General features: G+C 41.8%; 1 protein-coding gene across 1 annotated transcript in view; it reads left to right on the top strand.

Moving 5' to 3' along the window:
* Positions 1-24,669, top strand: part of LOC125631019 (collagen alpha-4(VI) chain-like) — a 104,258-nt gene that overhangs the window by 44,290 nt on the left and 35,299 nt on the right. Inside the window, 12 exon segments of the mRNA XM_075124746.1 lie at positions 817-888; positions 1,409-1,435; positions 4,123-4,167; positions 4,255-4,308; positions 4,612-4,645; positions 4,648-4,673; positions 6,673-6,738; positions 8,091-8,144; positions 9,109-9,144; positions 19,565-19,626; positions 19,808-19,871; positions 20,782-20,844. Of these exon segments, the coding sequence (XP_074980847.1) occupies positions 817-888; positions 1,409-1,435; positions 4,123-4,167; positions 4,255-4,308; positions 4,612-4,645; positions 4,648-4,673; positions 6,673-6,738; positions 8,091-8,144; positions 9,109-9,144; positions 19,565-19,626; positions 19,808-19,871; positions 20,782-20,844 (603 nt within the window).

Genomic DNA, 24,669 nt, shown 5'->3' with positions numbered 1-24,669 from the left:
GCAAAGGTCTTTCACAATCAGACCCCAAATGATCTCTCTCTCTCTCTCTTACTCTGAATTTGTTTTTTTATTAAGACAATACTCTAATGAGTCTTCATGAAAGATTTTGCTGCTGTCTTTGGGGGCTGCTCCTGGATGCTCCTAAATTGTCTCCAGTTTTTTGAAAGATTACAGATGTGATCTCTGAGACAAGATTGTTGCTAAAGATTCTTCCACCTTGTATTTAGCTGTGACACTCTGAGTTCCTTTCCCAGACCTGAAGAACAGCTCTGCATAAGCTTAAAAGCTTGTCTCTTTCGCCAACAGAAGTTGGTCGAAACAAGATATTATCTCACCCACTTAGTCTCTCTAATATCCTGCGACCAACACAGCTACAACAACACTGCAAACAAAATATCTGTATCTTTTCACCAGTCTACATGTCATCCCTAGGAGACCCATAGAATAATCCTTCCAAGACTAGATGTCCATATGAGAGGAAAGGGGTATTCAGTTCAGGACAAGTTTTAAAAAGAATCAATCTTCAAAAATCAAGATTTCAGAGTCAGAAAGATTTTTGTGTGTGGTGGGGGGACAAAACATAACATGATAGTAAGGACATAGAACAGTGATGCAGCTCAAACTTCGCAGGGACTGACTCAAAGCCCTTTGACGACAATATGAGGATTCCCATTGAGTTCAGTGGGCCCTAGTCAGGTCCCTAGTGCAGTGGATGATGATAATTAAAGAACTCTGGCTTGCTTTAATTGTAGCTTTTTAAATAACAAGTGACCAATTTTTAATGCATGAATTTTAACACTCTACCTTGCTTTGTAGAGGGAGAGAGGTCCAATGGGCTTCAATGGAACTCAAGGAGAAGGAGGATGCCCGGGTGTTAGAGGTCCTGAGGCAAGTGTTAGAAGAATTCTTTATCCCCCCCCCTTTTATTTTTACTTTCCATATACCTATTTTGCACCTAGAAGAGTTCCCTTCTTTGCATTCTTTAAGGACCTATGGATGGCTATGCCCTGTTTTCAGAATACCAGAGTGACCCTCTAGCTTCTGGGTGTGCTGGTCTTGTATCTAGTCTTAGATGGCGCTGGCCAGGACAAGAACATTGCAATGGTGGCTGGACAGTCTGCTGATTCAGCAGCTCTCCAATGAATCTCCCACCCATGGAGCTGCTACAGAGCCCTACTGGGGAGTTAAAGCCGAACCAACCTGATTGCTAGGACAGGAACAGAAATGTCAATCTGCCCTGGGGCACCAAGGAGCTTTCATGGGGTAGATCCTGAAACTCGATCCTTCATTGGCAGCTGCCTGTGATTGATTCAGCAAGCTGCTTCTTGCTCCTGCACCAGCTCTAGAAAACACTTCAGCTGTTTTTTGGTGTAGTTTAAATTTTAACAGAACTTATTTTTAATTTCAGGGAGCAAGAGGCTATCGAGGAATTCGGGTATGTGTTCTTTCTATAATTTCTTCCAATAAAACGGCTCTTGGTTATACACAGTCCTGTCATCGCTACTTTATGTTGTAGGATGAAAGTATGAAAGCTAGCTAAAGACCCAAAGGCAAAGGGTATCAAAAATTGAGTTTAAAAACATTGTGTGGATTTGCAATATAATTGTGCAAATGTATGCTGGTTTGGGAACTGCTCCTAGACTATTAAGAGACGATGGATGTGTGATTCAGTTGAACTGAACGACTGCAGAAATTTGACCTAAATTGCTCACAGTGAAAAAGTCAGCAGTAATTACCAATGTGACACTATTCCAAGGGCCAAATTATGGCTATTGGAGGCACAAGAGAGGGTTGCCAGAACTTCCCCTGGCTCTGGTTAGCTGGTTCTAGGAGGTAATGCAAAGGTGCTGGGAGTAGGTAAGTCTGTTTCCTGAATTCCCTTACCTTTCTCTTTTTCTAAAGATCTAAAACACATAACAGTAAAAGAAGGGTCAATTCAGCCCTGATGATTGATTTCAAAACCATTGCTGATTTTGGCTCAAATGGACTGAAATCTAGGGTGGGATTTTCAGAAGAGCCTAAGGGAGTTAGGATCCAAATCACGCTGAAACCCAATGATAGTAGAATGCCTAATTGCCTTAGGAAAATGTCAGCCTTAATGTGTGTGCCGTAGACAAAGTGCAGTCTAAAAACTAGTGCAGTCCTTGAATCAAAGCCCACCCTATTGACATACAAAGACTCCTTCACCTTTTTTGGCTACCATTATGAAACTTCATTTGGAAAGCGTATATCTTTCATTGCTAACATTCTCATCTGGGATGTGCATCTCAGCCATAACACATGCTTCAGTCACTCTGTTCATTGTGTCCTCTTAAGTTATTTAAAAATGAAACTCTCCACTTCAAAGAAAGGATTCAATACTGGTAACTCAGTAAGGTCAAGAGAATCAGAACTTTGGTCTCATGCAAGCCTTTTAGAGACAGTTATTTAGAAAAAGCTGTACTTGGTATGTGATACTATAAACTTGGGGTCAGATCTGTTAATACGAGAAAGAAAAATAAAAAAATGCAAAAACAAAAGTGGTGATCTCTTAGGATGTGGTTGTGGAATATTTATACAGTAAACACTGATTTATGAGCTAAGAGATTTGGAACAGTATAATTTTCTCTCCTTCACTGACTAATGAAATTTGCCCCATAAGCATGTAATATATAGTGCTAATTACTGCCAAGGCCAAGCTAACAGCAATTTACGAAGATATCAGAGCTATCAGATTGAGTCCCATTGACTTCAATGGTCTTTAGAAGAGGCCCTTAAAGTCACTTTCAAGGTGTTTGCGTATTACCCATTTCAATTCTCAAGGTAACAAAACAATTTAAGGTCACTTTTCATCTCTTTCTTTATTCCAGCTGAGCATCAGAGTAAATTTCTTCTTTTTGTAAAGGGTAAACAAAAGGAGAAGATGAGCACTCCAAGTACCATTTAGTTTTCAATTAAAAGAAAACTACTAGGGCAATTCTAAAACATTTCAGGAGTTTCCCCACTGACATTTATGTCTTGTAGCTGTAAATCTTCAGGACAATTACATTCAAAGGTCAAATTCTTCATCTGAACAGCAAGTTCACATTACAAGCTTCTGAGGTTTGGGTTGCTATTTTATAAGACATTGTCTTCCAGAAATGGCTGATACTTGCTCTGATTTTTTTAGTGATATGATCTCAGCTGCAATACAAAAAGGTGACTGTAGATTGTGTAATGTATTAGTCCTACCAGTCCTGTAAAAAAACAACTCCTGGCTGAAGAATTTCAGTTATGAAGGACTGAATGGACTACTTTCAGATCCCATTAACCCTTTTCTGAGATCAACCAGAGGAATCGTTGGCTTTCCACTGGATCTGACTAGGTCATCCTCTCAGAGCTCTTAGCCCTTGCTGCCCTGGGAAAGGAGTAATCAAAAGCAGGTGTCTCAACACTAATTACACACCCATCAGATTGGCTCTAAGAATGTTTGGATAAATGACATCTTTAACACAACATGGAGGCATTCACAGTTTTGAGTGCGGCTGTTTTAGAGTCAAAGTATCAAAATCCACCCTGATGCCAATAAGCAGAATTCTATTAAAACAATCCATTAAAATGGATTGCCTTTATTTGTCCCAAAGTCTACAAAACTCTTACATAGTTTGTACTTCCAGTAAAGAGATGTTTTTCTAAGAGAGATGCTCTAGGAATTATTTTGGGGAAGTTTCCTAGTCTGTGTTATACAGGAGGTCATCTTTGAATCCATAAATAATCTATGAATTGTTACCAGCTGTTAAGTATAACAACCACAATATAAAATGCCCTAAAAAGAACACAGTACACTGTAAATAAGTAAAACAACTGAGCACCAAAAATACAAGAGAACCTAAATGCTAGATCAAATGCAAACTGATTATATACTGGAAGCTGTTGAGATTTTAAGGATGCTGCAAGTGGTAAAGGAGATGTGAAAAAATGACTGATGGCAAAATGAAGAGGGTTCTTCTTCTTGAAGAAGTTCATATTTTTAATAACTATTATTCTTACTTTTGAAAGTATTCAAAAGCATGTTAGGTGCTTTACTGTACATATAGAAAGACAGGTTCCTTGCCCCCAAAGGCTCACTAGTGTGCTAATGTGGATTTTTATTTATACCAACAGGGTGAAGATGGTGAAAATGGAATTGATGGGATTGATGGATCAGAGGTAACCTTTATTCACATGTACTGAATTAAATGAATGAGGTTCACCTGAAAGAAAGAACATTGTTTGTTTGTATTTTTATTTTTCTAGGGAAAACGAGGATCTCCTGGATCTTCTGGAGAAAAAGGCAGCGCAGGAAGACAGGTAAAATGTCTTTAGCCCTGATGGAAGCTTCTGTCACCTTTCCAACCTTTACTGCCAAATCTGCAACCTCTGTGACCTCTTAACAGCTGCACATTCTCTAATTATTTGATATAAACTGGTTAGATATATTTTAAGTGTAAAAGCCAGATTCTCATCTGGTGCAAATCAGTGTAGCTCCATTGATTTAATAGAGTTATGCAAATTTATGGCAGTGAGGATCTGGCCCTAAAGATCTAACGATGACATTAATACTGTAGCTCTCTACCTGTATTCTAATTGTATGTGCTTTCTTCATGACTTAAGGGTAGAAAAGGACCTAGAGGAGAATTGGGTGAGCGTGAGAGCCTGGTCTAAGAGGAGACCATGTAAGTAAAGTCTGTGGTTTCTCTTAACTTTTGACATGCTGAAAAGACTTTCAGTGAAGTGAATAGCAATAGAGCTTTTAACCTTCATCTTTGAGTCCAGATTTGTCATGTTATGTCCAGATTTTGGTGATGAAGTTGCCTCAAATGTCAATTTTGTTGTAATGTTTGAGGGCATCCTGATAATCCTGGACCAAGCACTACCCTGCTGAGGAAATCGGGAATAGAACTGGTCAGGAATTTTTATGATTAAATGGCTTTTGGTTGGAAAATGCCAGTTTGATAAAACTGAAACATTTTGTGGAAATGTATCAGTTTCTCAGGTCTAGGGTGGAATTTCTGGTCAGAGAGAGAAATCCCCACCTCAGAATATCCAACAGACCTGTGGTTAGGGAACTTAGTTGGGATGTGGAAGACGCAGGTTTAGTTTCTTGCTATGAGTCAGACAGACCAGGGACTTTTAGTTATTCCAGAGAGGGGGGTCTCTCTCTTTCTCACTCTCTCTATGATGGTATTTTTGCTGGATGGAAAAACTATTTCCTGCCTGTCTCTGATAGGGAATTTTGAGAGTTCCCCTCTCATTAATGGCTGTTGGTTTGGCACCTGAAATCTGTGGATGCCCCAAGATACATACCCATCTTAATAATACCAGAAAGGGGCAGGAGCACAGGCCTCACTGCTTCCTTATCCATGGTAACACAGCCCCTTCTGTAGCCATCCTGGCATGCAATCCCTACTTGCTGGCTGAACTGAAACCCCATCCTCTAAACAGATTTGCAGCCATCTGGAGGAGTTACTGCTTATTCCACTAGAAGAAACTCGGGGGCTGATTTCTGGTTGCAAATGTACACTGATGGTGAGAGCAGCTGCTTTTTGACTTCACTCCTCCTTGTTATGAACTGCAGAGCCCTAATCTTATGGAGCGGCTTCAGCCGTGTCTGAGGACCAGGAGTTAGAATGCAGCGGAGGCTTTGCTCTCTTCACACTATAGGTTGAGGACCTTTACAGGTGCATTTTGCAGCCCTTTTCTCCAAATAGCAAAGAGTATCATGTGGCTCCTGCCAGTTTCTAATGCTCAGTTAAGACGGGAACACTGTCAGATGTCCTAGTAACAATCAGGGAAATCCTGGCCCCACTGAAGCAAATGAGAATTTAGCCATTGTCATGACTTCAGTGGATTTCAGTCAGGATTTCATTCCCTGAGTCCAACTGTATTGTATTCAAAGAGGACAATATTTGTGCATAATTCAATTTGTTTCAGGATAAAATCTTGCTGAAAATCACTGATTATGTTCTTACCAGCACATGTAAACCCCTGCTTTTGCAGGGATGTGGCTGTTGGGCCAGTTAATCCACCATCTGAGCAGTCTCCCTTGTGCAACCAATGAAACTGTTGCATACAAATTAGCTCTAGGGTAAAGGTAGGATTGGTTGAGTTACCTCTTATATCACAATGGTCTGGGACTCTAGGCATGTCTTAGACACGGAGCTACTGTAGCTGTACACTGCACAGGTGTTGTTTGTAAAGACAAAATGGCTGAGAACTTACAATTTGTGTGTTAACAGACCGTGAATCCCAGTGATGAATGAACCTGGTGATATTCTTAACAGAAAAGAACTCTCAGCCATGCATGTAGCTGTTTCCATCACTTCCACTGACTCAGTAGACATTTTAGACTTCAGAATGACAAACAGTGACAATCCTGGAATCTTATTATGTAGACCCTGCGTAATTATACCTAAACAGACAGATCAACCATTTAATTACAAGCTTGAATTCATTGCCAATCCAGATACTTTCTTATCATCTCTTTGGGCAAAGAGCTTTTCGTTTTTGATTGTGGAAATGCATCTGCAGAGGCCTCTTGCTACCGTCATCTTCTGAATTAATCCTTTTTTATTATTATTATTTCTCTGCTCCTATTTCCGTATCCTGCCTTTGCAGCTACACTAGCAAAGAGGAAATTACCGAAAATAATTAACATCATCTTGACTTTTTCAGGGGGATCCCGGAATTAACAACAATGTCTCTGGTCCAGAGGGTGAAAAAGGAAAGCCAGGGCAGGAGGTAAACACAGCTTTGCACTGTTAAGGGCTAACAGGGCTGTGTGGGGAGGAGACCTGTGTGTTTCTTAGAGGGTTGAGTTCTATCAGTTGTTGGGGGTGAGCTGCTATTTAATTTTATGTTACTTTATTACCTGTGTCTGCAGCACGTAGGGCTTTGGAGAGGTGTGCCCCTTTTTTATTATTGTATCAATCCATAGAAACGCCATGCTGTGCCTACAGCTGGTAACATTTTTGTGCTTGCTGATGATGTCGAATGCAGTTTGACCAGAAGGAAGATCATTTATAATTTGTTACCTGGGTTCAGCAAGAATATATTTCTGCAGAAGACTTCTCAGGGTGGATTGAGCCACCAACTTCATTTCTCATAGGACTCTAATGAGTGAAATACCATGGATTTCTCATACTATATTGCTTAGAAAAAAAATAAATCAAGCATTCTGAATACCAAAATCATCCTTGTAAGCTTGCTAAAAATGATTTATTCCTTAAGAGAAGACCAAACTCCTTTCTGATCTGTTTCTTCAGATTTGGATATATGCTTACAAAATGTCTTCTGAATCCTTTCTGGTTAAATTAGATTTGCTGTAAGCGCGTAGGGGTAGGAACTTGAAACTTAGTATATGTGTGTACAGTGACCCTGATCCTGATAGGCAATGATGCAGTACAAATAAAATAACCAAAGGAGCTCTGGCCATAGTTCCTCATTTCTTGATTTCCAAGCTGTAAGGAAGGGTTTATCTATATTCTATTCAAATACCAAAGTTAGAGATACAGTAGGTATAGGCATATCCATATGAAATCTGGTCACATCTCAAAAACTCCTTGGTCTACGGGAAGCTGATTCACTGTGTGAAAATATATCTAGGATCTAATCCAAAGACCATTAAAGTCAATGGAAACCCCCCAGTCGCCTTCAGTGGGCTTTGGATCAGGCCCCAGACCTTAAGAAGTTGCCCTTTTTGCATAATCGCTTTTCAGAGAAAAGCTGCACTTTAATAAATTCCTGACAACAAAAGTCACTGCCTTCTGATTAACCTTTCCTCAGAATCCCCACCATCTGCTTTCTCTGGAAGACAGGGACAGACAAAAGATCCCACAAAAGCCTTTGTCTAATCTCAGATGGTTATGGTTGAAGGGTTGGAACCGAAAGGCAGACCAGTTCCTTCTGACTAGATACTTTTAATTAACCACATTTTCCACAGAACTAGGTCTAACAAATGCTGTGCTTTGGGTGATTACAATCCAATTAGAAGAAAAAATTTCCAGGAAAAATATCAAAGAAGGGCTATAAAAAGAAATATGTGTACTTGATATTTTTTTTTAAAAGGCTGATTGTGTCTTTTCATTTTGCAGGGAGAACCGGGAACAGATGGAGTGCCAGGAGAGTTCGGTGAAGAGGGCACTGATGTAAGAGCAGTTATCCTTATGGAATGGAAGTAGCTGATCCATAGTTGAGGATGCAATGATGTTGCCATTTATAAGCCCTATTTTGCTCCCCACTTTTTTATCCACACAAAAAATCTACACCAAAGGAATATTGGCCTCAAGTTTGGAAGGGTTGGTCTGTGATGGAGGTACAGTCTTCTGCCAAATTTTAAATATATCGTACAAGGAATTCCTGATTTATGACCACCATTGAGCCTTGCGCTCAGTGGGGACCTTGGACCCTCCATGAGCCTTAGAAACTTGGGAAAGTCACCAAAGACAAGCCTAATCTTTCCCCGCCTACCAATGAGCCTTAGTAAGCTTCTTACTCCCCCACAAGCCTATATAAGCTCATTGGGAGCTGACAAGCCTATTTTGACTCATTGGAGTCAGAGGAGCCTATTAAGGCTGAGGGGACATTTGCTGAACCACCTCCATCTCCCAGGAAATGGAGTCAATGAACCTGCTAATGCTCAGGAATGGGCTGCTTACTGGTCCCTCCTAATCTGGACTTGAGGTTAGCTCCCAAAAGGCCTCCATGATGTTTAACAGTGTCACTATAGTTATGAAGGAAGCTAAGAAGAGCAGAGTACTTAGGGGAGTAATGCAGTCCCCACTGCCTAACATGCATGGAACCAGGACTCTCCTTCTGCTGACCTTAGCTGTGGGGATAGGGAATGGGGAAGTCATCCTGGAGAAGGCAGTTTAGATACCTTCCTTCTGAATTTCCTACATTTCTAATGACTGTATTTTGATAAATGTAATACTTTTGTAAAGTTTCTACCCTTAATTTACTGATATGAACATTCAACTTCAATTTCACTTAACCAAGGTTTTTTGTCTGGGAATAGCCATTTCCCCACCATTAATGTACCATGTTTGGCTCCAGGGCCATTATTTTTCATTTACTGGTCATAGTTCTGGATAAATTGCGCTTGTCTTTTAGGGTGCAGAAGGTCGGAGAGGTCCCCAGGGCTTAAAGGTCAGTGATCATTACTGGTATATGCTATGTGTACATAGCTATCTCTCAAGTCTGAGCTTTTGCCTGTCTTAGAGGGGATATTTTCAGTGTGATCACAGAAACTGAACACAAGTATTTAATAATCAGGAAGTCCATTGCAAGCCTACTCAGCCTTTAGGTCCCAGGAAGCACGTGACCAGCAGTCTTTTTGATTTGGAAGGGGCAAAAATGTAAAGGAGAATCTTAGCTTTCTCTGAAATAAAAGCCTGTTTCTAGCTCATTTTTTGTGATGGTAGCCTCGTCAATGTAAACTGACATTAGCTGAGGTAAGTCAGTCACTTAGGTTATAAGGAATGGGCAGCTGGGCTCATTCCTGCAACACAAGGCTGAGGGACCTGATGATTTTCTCCCTAGTCCTTACCTGAAAACACACACTACTACATAAAATGACCCCATTTAATGTGGGGTATGTCCAAAGAATCTTTATGCCAGCCCTGTGTATAGCGATGTGATAATGGAGAACAGGAATTGGTCATGTTTGGTGTAAAGCAACAAAATGCCATCTTGCAGCCTTGCTCAACAAATGCTTAAGTTGTCTCTGGTTTCAGAATCAAATCCAGAAAGCAGATGTCCAAATTTCCCACTGGGATATGCATGTGGAACTTCCATTTTAACTGATGAAATTTGCATATGGATAGCCAAAGTCAGAATTTTGCCTCTGTGGTGTATATAGGATAACACTGTTCAGTGGATGGTTTGTTTCTTTTAAAGCTAAACCAAGGGACTGGTGCCATTTCTATCAAATAATGGAGCTATAACCACTGCTCGATAAGAATGTGAGAATTTTCTAGCTTGTAAGGCTTACACATATTTTTCAACCAGTTAAAAATTAAAAAGTTAGTGAGGGGCAATAGCTGACCACTGAGAAGAAGGGAGGTAGGCTGGTGCAGATCCATTATATTAAGCCTCCTTAAAACCAACACAAAACTTGGCTGAAGGTTTGTGAATATCTGCACTACTGTTGACAAGGCAAGACAGAGATGAGTGATTCCTTCTACGTCTGCTTTGCCTTGCCCTGCGCGTGTTCCAGAGTTCCCTCTTCTTCCACTACAGGGTTACCAACAATGAGACCTGATTGGAAATTTTCCAACAAAACAGAGTTTTGTTGGAAAATGGCAATGAGTCAAACCTGAGAAGTTTTGTGACAACACTTTAGGTTAAATGAAGTTTCATTGAGTCACAAGCAGAGTTCCAACAGAACCCTGTTATTTCCTTGCCAGCTCACTTAGTGGGCTGTTGGGGACAGTCTGCCCCAGGGCCAGGGACCCCAAGGCTTCCCGTCTCCCAGTATCAGAATGAGGAGCCTGGAAACCCTGGGAGCCTTGGTTCTGATTGTGGTTTGTCTTCTAGCTCTGTGGCAGGGAGCCTGGAAGTCCTGAAAATGCAGATCTCAGGACATCCAGGCTCTCTCCTGCTGAGGTGGGAGCCTGAAAGCCCTGGGAGCCCTGGCTCCGAGCTTAGTGTGGGTTCCAGGTTCCTGCCACTGGAACCAGGAGTGTGGCAACCCAGGGAGCCTTCTGAGCCCCAGCTCAAGCCCTGGCTCTCAGGGTCTAGGGCCTGGCATTGCATCAGGGAGCCTGGAAGCAGTAAGAGCCCTGACTTGAGCTGTGGCTCTCAGGGTTCCAGACTCCCAGCCACAGAGCAAGACACCTGGGCCAGCTGGTTCCCCAGGCTGCCTGACTTTTGGGTCAGCTTGCTGCCCAAACTGTGGGAGCTGGGGAGCCAGCTGGCCTGGGAGTTTGGAAGCCCTCTGGGCCCTGTGGTCTGCCCTGGAGCTGGGGGGCACTGGAATCTGGGAAGCATATTTGATTTTGGAAAGACTGTGTTTTCAAAATGGAAATGTTTGGACTCTCCAGTTAGCAGGAAATTTTGAAATGGCAGAATTTCCCCATGAACTGAGAATTTCAAATTTCATCCAGCTCTGAGCACCTGCAACACATGAGCTGCTTCTGGCGCTCACAAAAATAACACACAGGATTGAAGCCGGCCCAGGAAGAGAAATTCCAAGTGCTGGAATGCTGATGGTCTTGATTAGAGATAGTAGATATGCATCTGAGACACAGAAATATAAGACAGGACTGGACCACCTGGGTCACTAAGTCCAGTCCCCTGCTATCATAGATGACCCATCATACAATCCCATTTGTAAATTTATCAAGCTTCATCGTAAAGCTGGGTAGGTTGTTTGACCCCACTACTTCTATTGGAGGGTTGTTCCAGAACCTCATTCCTCTGATGGTTAGAAACCTTTTTGTAATTTCCAGCCTAAATTGATTCAGGGCAAGTTTATAATAATTTGTTCTCCAAACTGGTTGTTAGTTTTAAATGAAGCTGCCTTAAAAACAAACAAACAAAAATAGCCCCCCCCCCCCAAAAAAATCAAAAGCTGTGCTCTGATTGCAAGTAGAACTAGCAAATCAGCTCCAACATATTAAAATACAGAATTCTGTGAATTACAGCGGACAGAGAATTCCAGGAACTAGTGGAATTTATGGGAAAAATTAACTTCCAAACTATTGGGCCCAGATCTGTTACAGGAATAGATTGAACACAATTGTACTACAGTAATTACTACTGATTGGAGGTGCCAGGAAAGAACCTTAAAGCACAATCTGAAAAAAATGTATCTCCCTTATAAAACCATTAGCAGTTTAACCCCTGCGATGCAACAAAGAAGAGAAACACTGTAGAGAGATTTAATTGATGAAGACATTTCTGTCTCCATTCTATCACTGGTTAAGTTTTAGGTAGTGTTCTTGAAAAAGAATTGTTTATCTCAGGAGTCACTTCAACCATGCAGTTACCAAAGAAAATCTGAAAGCAGATGGATCTAATAAATGAGCTGACAAAAGTAAAATAACACTAAAGAAATTCAAGAAGGTTCCATGATTTTAAAAGCAGGGAAACAAACCCTCCCCATGGCACCTTAAGAAAATATAGTGGGACTGTGATGATGTTTATAAACCAGGACTTTGCTTATTCTGCTTGCATGTTATATCCTTTTGCCCTACCCGTCTTCTGTCTTGTCTGCTTAGGTTTTATGCTCTTAAGGGCAGAGACCATATTACTCTGTAGAGCACCTAGCACAGTAAGGTCCTGTTCTTGGTTGACCTCTACGTGCTCCTTCAGTGCAAATAATGATGTTAGTGATGTGTGACCAGTCACTTCGTAAACTATAGTGCCTTAATAGGCATGTCTTAATGTAATTCTTCATATGTTTTGGATAATATTAATTTTTCTGATTTTTCATTTCTCCTTTTACTAGTCTGCATCTTTCTCTAGATCTCACCAAGCAATTTCCCAGAGCTGTTCGCTTGTTTGTCTTAACAAAAATTAAATGTAGAGAAGCTTTGCGCTTTTGCCTCTGGCTCTTTGGCACTATCTTCAGGCTAAGATTGTGCCTTTAGGGCCCTGCTCTACACTGCAGGAGAGAGCAGAGCACCACCACCTTATTGAATACATGATGCTATACATGGCTGCTATCTCTTACAAAATGGTAAGAGACAGGTTCTTTCCTGATTTACACCTTGTGCAATCCCCTTCATTCCAATTCATGCAGATGTGGTTCCAGTGATTAAGAACTGCATGGGGGTGGGTTTGGTGTAGTAGGGCAGTTAGCACACTTCCAGTCACTGGGCTCAAGTAGCAATTGTGGTACAGCTGTTCCACAGCAGTGTAGCTTTTCTTCAGGTTGGGTGTATGTGTGTGTGGAGTTAGCCCCTCAGAAATCCATTGCCGTTCCCCTGGAAATAGCTGCTGAGTTTTACATGAGTTTGTCACGTTTCCCCCCATATGCACAGGATAGGCACTGAAATGCTTACTTGCTTCTTATTCTGGCAGCATTTCCATTAGGGATCATGAGAAAGGTCTAAGGGCTGCCGGGTTTCTCAAACATAAGCAAAATAATGCTGTGAATAAATTTAAATTGAGTGCCAAGCACAAAGAGGAACTTAATAAATAACAATAGCATCCAAAATTGAATAAAACATTAATTTATGCAAAGAAAATGTAGGCTACAGAAGAGTCCCTTCAATGGCATAACACTGTCTTCAGCCAACCAGTCTTTGAATAGATATACAGTCCTACTGAGTTTTTGTCCTTCTGCACTTCCCAGTAGCTTATGGGGTCTCTTTGTTGGTGGAGGTGGATCTCACGCACTGATCTTTGGCTTGCTATGAGCTGTTGTGAGGCATCGCGAGTTTGTGACATCAGGGGCAGTCTGATTCAAATTCAGTATCCAGGGGAACATGACAGCTGCAGTCTGGTTTCCAGGTGACCCCTCAGATAGTGCCTTTTATCACATTCCTACTTCACAACTTGCTGTGTGAGTTTATATCTAAATATGAAACCTCTGTCTCATTGGCTTCCTGGCCAGGAACCCCCGAGGCTGGAATCCGTTACAAGCATTTTGGCCTTTGATGCTGTGTGGCAATGGTATCCAAGAGACTGAATGTCAGCTGAGGGTAGCCAGAGTCCAGCATCCCTCACCCTCAGCATGTACCCCCGGCAGGGTAGGTTGGAGGGAGTGGCACAGGAGATGATTATGGCAGCTCTGCACCGTTTGGGAGCTGCTGTATGCCAGGGACCCAATTCCGGATCCAGCCACTGTCCAGCCCTTTTTCACTACCAGAGTTGAATCTGATCCTATGTGTTTATGACTGTTCTTGGGGCACCCAGAACTATGAGACACCTTGATAGCCCCTGCCTCCGCCATGAGGGGAGTCTTTCTTGTGCCTGGCTGGATGTCAGCTCTGTAATAGCACCAGTCCTTCAGCCACTCCAGAGCTTTCCTCTGGGCTATGCCAGCTCTGTCTTCACTTTGTAGGTTAAAAGTAGGTGCACCCCAGTCCCTAAGTCCTTTTGAATCATTCCCCTGGATATCCAGCCCCTGACACTGGCTACTCTCAGAAATCCCAGATCTTCTGCTCCCAAAGGCACAGTGTCCCTAGTGTACCAGTGTTACCTTAAATTACTACTCCTGTAAACTACACAGCACTTATGAGCACTTATAATGAAACAAAAATAGGTCTATTTAAGAAGGGTAAAGACTTAACTAGAAACGAGAGACAGTGATGGAAATGGCTACAATACAAAACAAAATCATAACCTGACTCTACCTTTATTAATTGTTACCTTTCCTATCTAATAGAGTAGGCTTTCCCCTGCCCCCGCCTCCCAGAGTTCAATCTGTTGCAGAGCTGGCTGGTTCCACAAGAAGCAGGCCCCAACATTCACAAAAACATCCCAGCTCCACATGGGGTTTTCCTCAGTGAATGGATACAGACTGCTTCTCCCTCTCATGTTACGCTGAAAAAAGCCTTTTGTTTCTATTCACGGACAGGGCAAAGCCCTGTCTTGTTATAATGGTGTTTTTTTTTTTTTTACCGTTAAGAGGTTTTGATGCTTTGCCTCTGATGATTTTGCACGTCTTAGTATTGTGAAAGGCTAAACAATAGAGCTTTGCATTGCATCACCAACTAAACAGGACGGGATGACAGCTCCAATGGGGCCATCACTCAGCTACACTATCCCCTGGTGACTAACTTTTACTCCAAGTCTCTAAAGCATATTTTCAATATAAGTACAGTATTCCTTAAATATTACCCGCACACATATCTTGCAATGATTATAAATCTTGACAAGTTACAAGCCTTCTGTAGTTACCTAACATGTTTTGCTTTATGGATAAATATTCTGCAAGATGTGCTTGGTGTAGTGAGTTTGTCAGGTCTGAGGTGAGAGTTGTTTGCTAAGAAAAGGGGACTCTTTGCCAAGGGGGTCTCTGTGCCACAGTATTCCCTTCTTTTCATTTTCAGGGTCAATTTTTTGCTCTACATTACTCTTTTTTTCTCCTTGATTCTGGGGTCTCCTATCTTTTCTGGCTTCTAAGCCCTTTTCCCTTGTTGTGTTTAAGGCTCCTCTGTCTCTGTCTTTCATGATCTTTCCACTGTACCTACTGATATGGTCACTTACCTACCTACAATGCATCCTGAGGCTGCTCACTTAATCAGTTGTACTTTTCATTTTGTCACTGGTCTTTGCTACTGCTCCTGCCACCACCCCTCATCTGAGTTCATTCACTTGCATTTTCTATTTCCGTCCATCTTGTTTGCCTACCCACTAAGGCTACATCTACACTGCAGTCGGAGGTGTGACTGCCGCATGGGCAGACATACCTGAGCTAGCTTTGATCTGAATAACGTGGGCAGCAGTACAAGCTGTACAAACCCGCTCAGGATCCTGGGATGTAGTTGAGTGGCTAGCCCATGCTGCTGCGGCTTCGCTGCTATTGTTATTCAAGCTAGGCCAGAATGTCTACTTGTACTGCAGTCAGACTTCAGACTGTAGCACAAGTCTTAGGAAACATCTTCACTGTGATAAAAGACCCATAGGACAGACATGGCTAGCCCAGGTCAGCTGTCTCAGGCTGGGGCTGTGGGGCCATAAAATTGCAGTGTAGATGTTTTGGCTGGGGTTGGAACCCTGGCTCTGGGACTCTTCCCCCTTGGCAGGTCTGAGATCTGTGCTCCAGCCCAGGCCTGAATGTTCATACTACAATTTGATAGCCCATCAGCCTGAGCCCTGTGAGCCCAAGTCAGCTCAGCCAGGCCAACTGTGAGTCTTTTATTGCAGTGTTGACATATCCTAAGAGTCTAATCCAAAATCCATTGAACTCAGCGAGAGTCTTTCCACTGGCTTCATTGGGCTTTGAATCAGTCCCTACTTTCTAAAGGATTAGGCCTAATCATAGAGTCATAGAATATTAGGGTTGGAAGAGACTCAGGAAGTCATCTAGTCCAATCCCCTGCTCAAAGCAGAACCAACACCAACTAAATCATCCCAGCCAAGTCTTTGTAAAGCCAGGCCTTAAAAACCTCTAAGGATGGAGATTCTACCACCTCCCTAGATAACTCATTCCAGTGCTTCACTACCCCCTAGCGAAATAGTGTTTCCTAATATCCAACCTAGACCTCCCGCACTGCAACTTGAGACCATTGCTCCTTGTTCTGTCATCTGGTACCACTGAGAACAGCCTAGCTCCATCCTCTTGGAACCTCCCTTCAGGTAGTTGAAGGCTGCTATCAAATCCTCTGTCACTCTTCCTCTCTGCAGACTAAATAGCCCCAGTTCCCTCAGCCTCTTCAGGGTTGTGAGTTCAATCCTTGAGGGGGCCGTTTAGGGATCTGGGGCAAAAATTGGGGATTGGCCCTGCTTTGAGCAGGGGTTTGGACTAGATGACCTTCTGAGGTCCCTTCCAACCCTGATATTCTACGATTCTAAGTCATGTGCCCCAGCCCCCTAATCATTTTCATTGTCCTGCACTGGACTGTCTCCAATTTGTCCACATCCCTTCTGTAGTGTGGGAACCAAAATTGGACCTTAAGGCAGGTTACAAGAATGATCAACTGTCACTCAGCTACCTTTTCCCTCAGACAGCCTTAAAAAGACAGAGCTTTAATCTTATGCCTTATTTAAGAAGTTTTGGATTTAAAGCCTGCTGTATCTTGTGACTTTCTATTGAACACATTACAGTGGTATCTGGGGGCTTCCTTGGAAAGGATAAGACATTTTCAGAATTGATCTACTGTTCCTGTGACAAATGCTTAATTTAAAATGTTGCAGAAAGACTGGGTATTTAAAATGAAATATTACACATTAGTATTGCTGCCTCTGAATTTCCTTTATATAGAATTCCCCTTTAGTCTCTTTCTTAATCACTGCCTTTGGTGTCAATAAACCTTGTCTTAGGTCTTTTCTACTTGGTGTGGCTGTGTGGTGTGCTGTCCTGGGGGTGTGAATTGTAGAGCTCTTGCGCTTTAAATGCCAATTTGTAAACCCTACTGGTGCAAACTAAAGGATACCTAGTTTGCATTGATGTAGTCCTGTTACAAACAGAAAATTACATTCTTTCCTGGTGCCCCTTTTTTGGGGTGTGTGTGGAGGGGGAGGTGTCACAGCAGGAAATCTAAGTGATTTAAGACTGCATCTTGCTCTAGGGCTTCAGCCAAAAAGTAATAATTGATGTTCTGTGAGATTAACAGGTCAGTTTTAAGACCATTACAAATCACAGCTTTAGAGAATGGGGCAGGGGATGAGGGGTGTTGTCATTTGTCTGGCTGTACTATGTGGTATGTGGTGCTAGTAAGCAATGGAGTTCTAATGTGGTTGTCAGAGAAAATGTTGACCTTTCTTCATAAAATCATTGGGTGCAGAAACGGACAAGTCCTTTTAGGGCAGTTGTCCCTAATGCACAGCCATCCCTTCAGAAAGTCAGGGGGCAAAGCTGGGCCCACAACTGAGAACTTTGCACACGAATTACAATGGTGTCAATTCCTCTTAATTACTTACATCCCAGCTTTTCAAAATAGAATAGCCCTCTGCGTGAATTAATGGGCATTCAGGGCTAAGGCCTCTGCCCGGACTGAAAGCTTCCAGCAATAGCGGAGATGCTCCTTGCTTGCTATTGCAATTGTAGGGTAGCAGCAGCCCTCTGACCATCTGTGTGCTGGGATGCAGAGAACACAGCTCCACAGCACATGAGTGCAGGGGGACCCACATGCTGTTCCCAGCAAGCAGAATCACCTGGCCTCTACTGCATCTAGTGTCTTCAGCAGCCCTTCTTTAGACCACAGGATTTGGCTCTCGAAATAAACAGCATAGGAAAGTTTTGCTCCTACTAGATCAGGCAGCCTGGAGGATTTTGTGTTTAAAACAAACAAACAAACAAAAAACCAATGCCGTTCAAATGAAGACAGATATTAGTGTTTTGTGATCCAGGCTGACAAAACTTCTGATGTCTTTTAATTGCACAGAGAGGGCCAAAACGGCACTCACTAATGTCCATGCAGTTTTATGATTTTTAATGGCTTCTAAGAGGTGCTAAACCGACAGCACTAGAGTTAAAGTGGTACAAAAAAATAAAGTACTTTGCCATCCAGCAGCAACATGGCACTTTTTCACTATTTTCTGAAAAGGAAAACGTTTTGGAGTTTCACCTCCAATCAGCTTCTGCGTTCCATGAAAACAAAAAAGGCAGACTTTAAATACTTTGTGTTAATGACTTTTTGATTACAAGAAGTACAAAAGGCAGCCATTCGGAGACAGCGATAACCAGTGGGCAGAAAGACAGTAAGTCTGCTAGAGCCTAGGAGAAGATGTGTGCATTGTACACATGAACAACACTACTAGTTTTAGGTAAGGTTGCAAAGGAAAAGAGATAGTGTTAAGGAAGAAAAGAGAAATAAAGAAAAAAGGGAAACACATAAGAAAAAGAGAGAGTTATCTCTGGGCCTGATCCAAAGCCCATTGAAGTCAGTAGAAAGACTCCCATTGATTTCAATGGGCTTTGGGTCCAACTCCAGTGTGCCTTTTCTCATACAAGGCAGCCTTGTATGAGAAAATCATGCATACAGCAAAATATAGAGGGGGACACATTTTTCTACAGCTGGCATTGTATCAGATGCCCAATGTTGCAGTATCTTAACTTTATCTACCACTAGGTTTGTTCAGATCCATGTGTTTTTTTTTTTCCTTTGATTTCCTTCCCAGTTCAGTCATAGTATGAAGAATTCTTCAGAACTGTGGAGTATAGTATTTTAAATCCAATTTTTCCCAGGACTTGTTTTTTTTGGAATTGCCTGAGTTCCACAGAATCCTTGGACATATGTTTATAATTTCCCCAATGAAAGACCACTTCCAGTATTCTCCAGAACTGCTTAGATCTAACCCATATACTTGACTCAGTCCAACAGAGACAATATGAAGAGATCTTTCTTATGGATATCAGTTGAACTGACTCATGTGCAGATGCCAGCTTTATGTGAGTGACACTCCACTGCTGATCTTAAAAACTAACAACTTAATTTTTCCACAGAGATTTGGGATGCAGCTTTCTGAGCAACTGGAATTAAACTGGGAGGCATATACTGGTGCCCACCTTTGGGAAAACTCTCAGTGCTGGGCTAGATTCTGAACAGTCCAATAGAGGTGTGCATGTGGAGGGGGAAGAAGACTCAAGAAACTCTCCACTCCCACCACCCTTGTCGCCTCTATGCTGTGGCTAGTGATAATTCTTGCACTGACTGAGTGGGCTGCACTAGATTAGTGCTGACATTGGCCTGTTGAAACGAATTCATCACCATGTGAAACAAATACAACTAGCCTTTCCTACTCCCTCTCCTCCATCCATCTCAGACCCCAAAACAAGAAAAAGGCTACCTGGCCCACTCTCTTTTCAGCTGATGTTTCTTCAGTGGTGGTTGCTGCTTGCAAATCACTGTAGCTTTCTGTAAATGGCAGTAATATTGCTTGATCAGTTTATTTGTAGATGTAAACGTGTCATGAAGTAAAGTGTTGTTTTTTTTTCCTCACTTTCTGGCAGGGTGGGCAAGGAGATCGTGGGGAACCAGGTTATCCAGGAGATCCTGGCCTACGAGGCTCACAGGTAGCAGAAAGAAAGTCTGAGTTATTTTACATGACATGTATGGAGAAAGCATGCCATTAGGTTCAATTTTCTATTTTCCTTTTGGAATATTTTGTTCATACCGATTTCAAATATCCTGGGTGAAATTCTGCCCTGGCATGTTAGCAACGTTATAATTTTTTTAAAACTCCTTTATCCACCAGGTCTAAGAGGACCACAGGGGGTCAGAGGCCCTCCTGGACCATGAGGCATACCAGGCCCTCAGGTTAGTTTTAAAGAATATATCCTTATTTTGCACCTTATGCTTGTCTACTTCTCGACAGTGTGTTTTTTCAAAATTATATTTGGATCTTTATAAATAAGATCTATGTAAGTGGAGGATTTTTTCATTCTAAAGCTTAGAAATGAACATCCAAATGAGAGAGTTACACTAGTCATTGTAGACCTTGATAATATGGTGCCAAAATAATGGACTTGAAAGTAAATGTTGGTTTGTAAATCAGGAGAGAAGAGAAACTTTGTGTTACTGAGCTCTTTCATGGTTACAGTGAAAACGCTTAGGTCCAGATTCTGCTCTCAGTTATACTGGTGTATACTGGAGTAACTCCATTGCTTGCTCTGGGCGTATACCAGTGTAACTAAACCCTTTTAGTTAGTAAGAGATTTCATTTGGGAGTGGCTACAGGGACTTGCCGATGAGATTCAAGCCTGGGATCTGATGAAAGAACAGGGGACAGCATAGATGCTGTGGGCGGAATTCTGTTTTCGCTTACACTGGTGTAACACCATTGACTTCAACAGAATTACTGTGGTGTTACACCAGTGTAACTCAGTCAGGATCTGGACAAATATATCAAGATTTAGGCATAAACTTCAATTGTGTGATGAGACTCTTGCTTTCAGATCCAGTTACTTTGTGTATATATAGTCTCTATGATGCTTTAACAAATAATATCTTAGGAATATTGGAAATCTCAAAGAGTTTACATGGAAAAGAGAAAAGAATTTGCATGGCTGTCTTGCACATCACTATTACTGTGGTTCCTGAAAGCTTTGAGAAATGCCAGTAGATAGGCCAAATGTAATGAATACTTCTAGAGTCATTCCAAGCTCTGGTGAACATTAGCCATTATCTTTTTTCTAATGCATCCTTTAATTTGTGTTTCTGATTGTAGGCTAATCCAGGAGCCCCAGGTGCAGGAGGCTCTCCTGGGAATCCAGGGCCTAGAGGACCACAGGTAAGCATTTTAAGAAGTACATTGTACTTCTGCAGCACCTTTCATTCAATGATATCATTGCACTTTACAAACACAAAACCCCTCTTATATAGGTAAGTATTAGTATAGTTTACATATGGATAAATATGGGCAGCAAAGCTTAGGTCCAGTGTATTTAGGCACTTTAACTCTCTGATTCAATGGGAGTTAGGTACCTAAATATCTTTGAGGATCAGGACCTAAGTGACTTATTCGAGGTTGCCCAATCAGTGGCAGAGCTACAGTAGGATGATACATGTGGAACCTGACTTCCCATTTCTTGTTCTAACTACTAGATGCCTTGGTTCCCATCCTAGATCAATCATCATAGAGTGATCCTGGCCTGGGTCACTCACAAAAAGCTCCTGCATGCTAGGGTGCAGGTGTAACCCATAGATGAGTGTGTTACAGTTCCCCCTCTGCCCAATCTGCAGAGGACATGTGTCCATTACAACCCCAACAAGAAATCCTTGGCTCTTTAGCTCAAGTTGTAGCAGTTTATGGTTTTACAGCTGGAGGTCCTTGGATCAATCCTTTTTGTGTCAAGCAAGACAGTGGCCATCACATTGGAATCCACCAAGCATGCGTACTGTGGGGATGATTAGGTCAAGAGGATGTTAGACGAAAAGGATTGAAATCCACATTTTTAGTCTGATATCACATTAGGAGGTTTGGATTTATGGTTTGTTTCTTTGTAAGACTTTTTAGCCCCTCCTTTCCTTTCATTGAATTACCTGTGGTTATGTCTTTGATATGCAGTCTAAATCTATTAAAGAAAAGCAACAGTATCCTGTATACATGGTGTTTCATCCAAGCATTTCAAAGTACTTTACCAATATTACTTAGCTCAGCCTCCCAACTTCTCTGAAGTAGGTATTGTTAAACTCACTTTTTACAGAGATACACTGCGGTTAAGAGAGTGGGAGTGAGAAGACCAAAGCTGGGAATAGAACCTAGAAATTTTAACTCCCTGTCTCCAGCCTGTAGCCACCAGATAATGCTGCTTCCTACTAGAATAAGTCACCATCTAAGAAGTGCTGTGCCTCAGTCTCCTCAGTCTCCTCAGTCTGGCTTTGTTATTTAGTTGGTGTGGTTCTCGCTGGAATAAACTGCGTCATGAGATAGTGGAAAGCATAAGGAATCCAACTCGAACCAAGAACATAGCTAAGAGCATACTTCACAATGACAAGCTGAATCATTCAATTCACTCTGACATCACTTGTGTTTCATGCCAGTAGAGTTCCAGTCAGGTTCCTATTGTGATTGGTATATTTCGCTGGCCTTATTCAGGCAGTACTGCCACTGGTAACAATGGGAGTTTTGCCAGAGTAAGGCCTGTGGGATTTGGCTGCATGTGTGCACACAGCGTTGTCTGACTCGATCTGTGCCTTCCAGTTCCTATGAGAAGAAGCCCCCATAAAAGCTTTGATTCTGGTCTGCTATTGAACTTTTACTATTTACATCTTTTAATCTGCAGAAAATGCAAGCGCAACTCTTACCCCAGTGACTAACCCCTTTGTACTAAAACCAAAATACTCCCTGGTAAGCCAAATATAAAAAGTGTAATCTCTTTTGTATTTAAATTGTAATAGGGTGAACCTGGAGATCCTGGTGAGACGAGTCTGCTTGGACCCACTGGCCCAAGGGGCATGCCTGTTAGTCTTGCTCTTCCTATTCGGGTTCTCTGTGTTAACTGCTGGGAGTTGTGAGGCCTTGCAGTTCTCATTTTCTTTTTCATTCTATTTTTGTCCATTTAGGATTTTTTAAAATCTTTTTGCTCAGTTTTCAGTCTTCTCACTAATGTCACAGCCTTCTTGGCTGGGTTATGCTGGAGGTCGGGCTAGATGATCATCAGTGGGGTGTTCTGGTCTTAGTGTCTGTGTATCTTTATTTTGTTGCAAGGAAGATACTTGCGCTTTTTCAGCCACCCATCAGACAGAAGTGCAGAACAACTTATTCTCATCTTCAAGCAACTATCTTACAATCATATTTATTTATTTGGTATGGAGTCCAGGCAAATGAATATGCCAGTCAAGATGCAATCTCTGTACTGGACCTATCCTTCTCTCCTTTCAAGACTTCCAGGGAAAAATTCTCCTCTCATTGTGGATTGGAGAGAAGAATTTTGCCCTAGGGAGAGAGAAAATATAAGTGAGGTGCCCTGTAGATTGGAGAGAAGGATATTGGCCTTAGGCTGTATCTTCTCTTGGTGGCTTTTGCCATAGCTGCTAGACTGTGTCTGTGACACCCTCCACTACATAATCAGCCATAGCTTCTAAGGTCCCAAAATCATGAGTGCTCCTTTAGGCCAATGGAGTATTGAATTTACAGCTAATTCTACATTTGAAACTAACCGACAGTATCTTTTCCAACCTGTGCAGGGCCCAGATGGCAATAATGGATATGGTCCTGCAGGAAGCAAAGGAGCAAAGGGGAGATCAAGCAGAGGTCTTTGTCATGGAATGTCACGCCTAATAAGATACCAGTCATTTCTTTGTCGTGACAAAGGAAATTTCGGACACTGTCCAAGTCCCTCCCCAGAATGCGAGAGGCTAATCCCATCCCCAGTTATGTGTACCCGTATATCAGGCTTTCTGAATTTGGAGCTGCAGCAGTGGTAGTTACCTCCACTTCTGGCATAGTGGCTCCTGGGACATCCCCATGTACTTATGCTCAGCAAGGAAGAGCTAGGGACCATCTAGCCCTAAGTTAATATTTATTTACAAAAATAATTAAATAATCTCTTCTAAAAATATAGAAACTATTTACAATAAAAGATCTAAAGTAAGGGCCAGATCCAAAGTTGATAGAATTCTGCGTAGCTCCATTGGAATCAATGGATAACTCCTCTGCACTAGTTGAGGATCAGGTCCACTAATCTGTGAACTTCTCCCCAGATATTTGTATTTAGTAGTTGTTTTTTTGTTTTGTTTTGGGTGTGGAGACAGGAAGGGGGAAATTTGAGCAAAAACAGCTTGTGACACGCTCTCGCTCAATTCCCTTTCCTGAGTACATGGAGAGATAGCAATGATTTGCTAACAAAAAATGTGTAACACATTGCAGGGACCCATTTGAAAAATAATCTGACCATAACATTTTACAACAATACTAATTCAAAATAAATAAAAATCCTATAATATTCATTCCAATCATTATGCATATTTATTGATTGGAATAAACAGAAAACCCTGCATACAACAAAGGATGATAAAAGATTTCTGGACACCATCCAGTGAAAACTGGCTTTAAGAAATAAGAAAGTCTATCAACAGACAATATTATAATAATATTTTCCAAAAATAAATCTGAGGGGAATAGATGAGTGTCAATCTCAGAACTTGCTGCACTGCATCTGCTTTCTTCTCTGTAAATTTTTTCTCTAGTTAATCCCCAACAACTGTTCTACATAAAGGTCATACCAAAAAAAAAAAGAAATAAAAGGAAGGACAAAGGCTGGGAAGGAAGTTTTTGAAAAATATAGAAAGAACCGGCAAGCATACCCATGTTAGCTGTTAATATTGATACACATCACATTCAATGTTAGATAGTGTGTTGTGCACAAACACCACCCTGAATCTTCTCAGTCTTGATCTAAGCATGCATTAATAATTCCTTTTAGTTCCTATGTAAACAAATGGCATACCAGGTGCCATCTTCCTGGTGTCTTTTCTTCTTAGCAAAGTTTCCTAACCCCGCCCCTCCCTCTCCCCTTCCCCCCCTCCGAGTCTTTTCTTTCATTAAGAGAAAGAAAACTCCTTCATAATTTTATGCTAGGCATACTTCAGCTAAATAATTATCTGTTTTTAC

Source organism: Caretta caretta, chromosome 2, assembly GCF_965140235.1.
Source record: "Caretta caretta isolate rCarCar2 chromosome 2, rCarCar1.hap1, whole genome shotgun sequence".
Classification (NCBI taxonomy): domain Eukaryota; kingdom Metazoa; phylum Chordata; order Testudines; family Cheloniidae; genus Caretta; species Caretta caretta.
The sequence above is the reverse complement of the archived record's forward strand: the minus strand, read 5'-3'. Positions and strand labels throughout refer to the sequence as shown.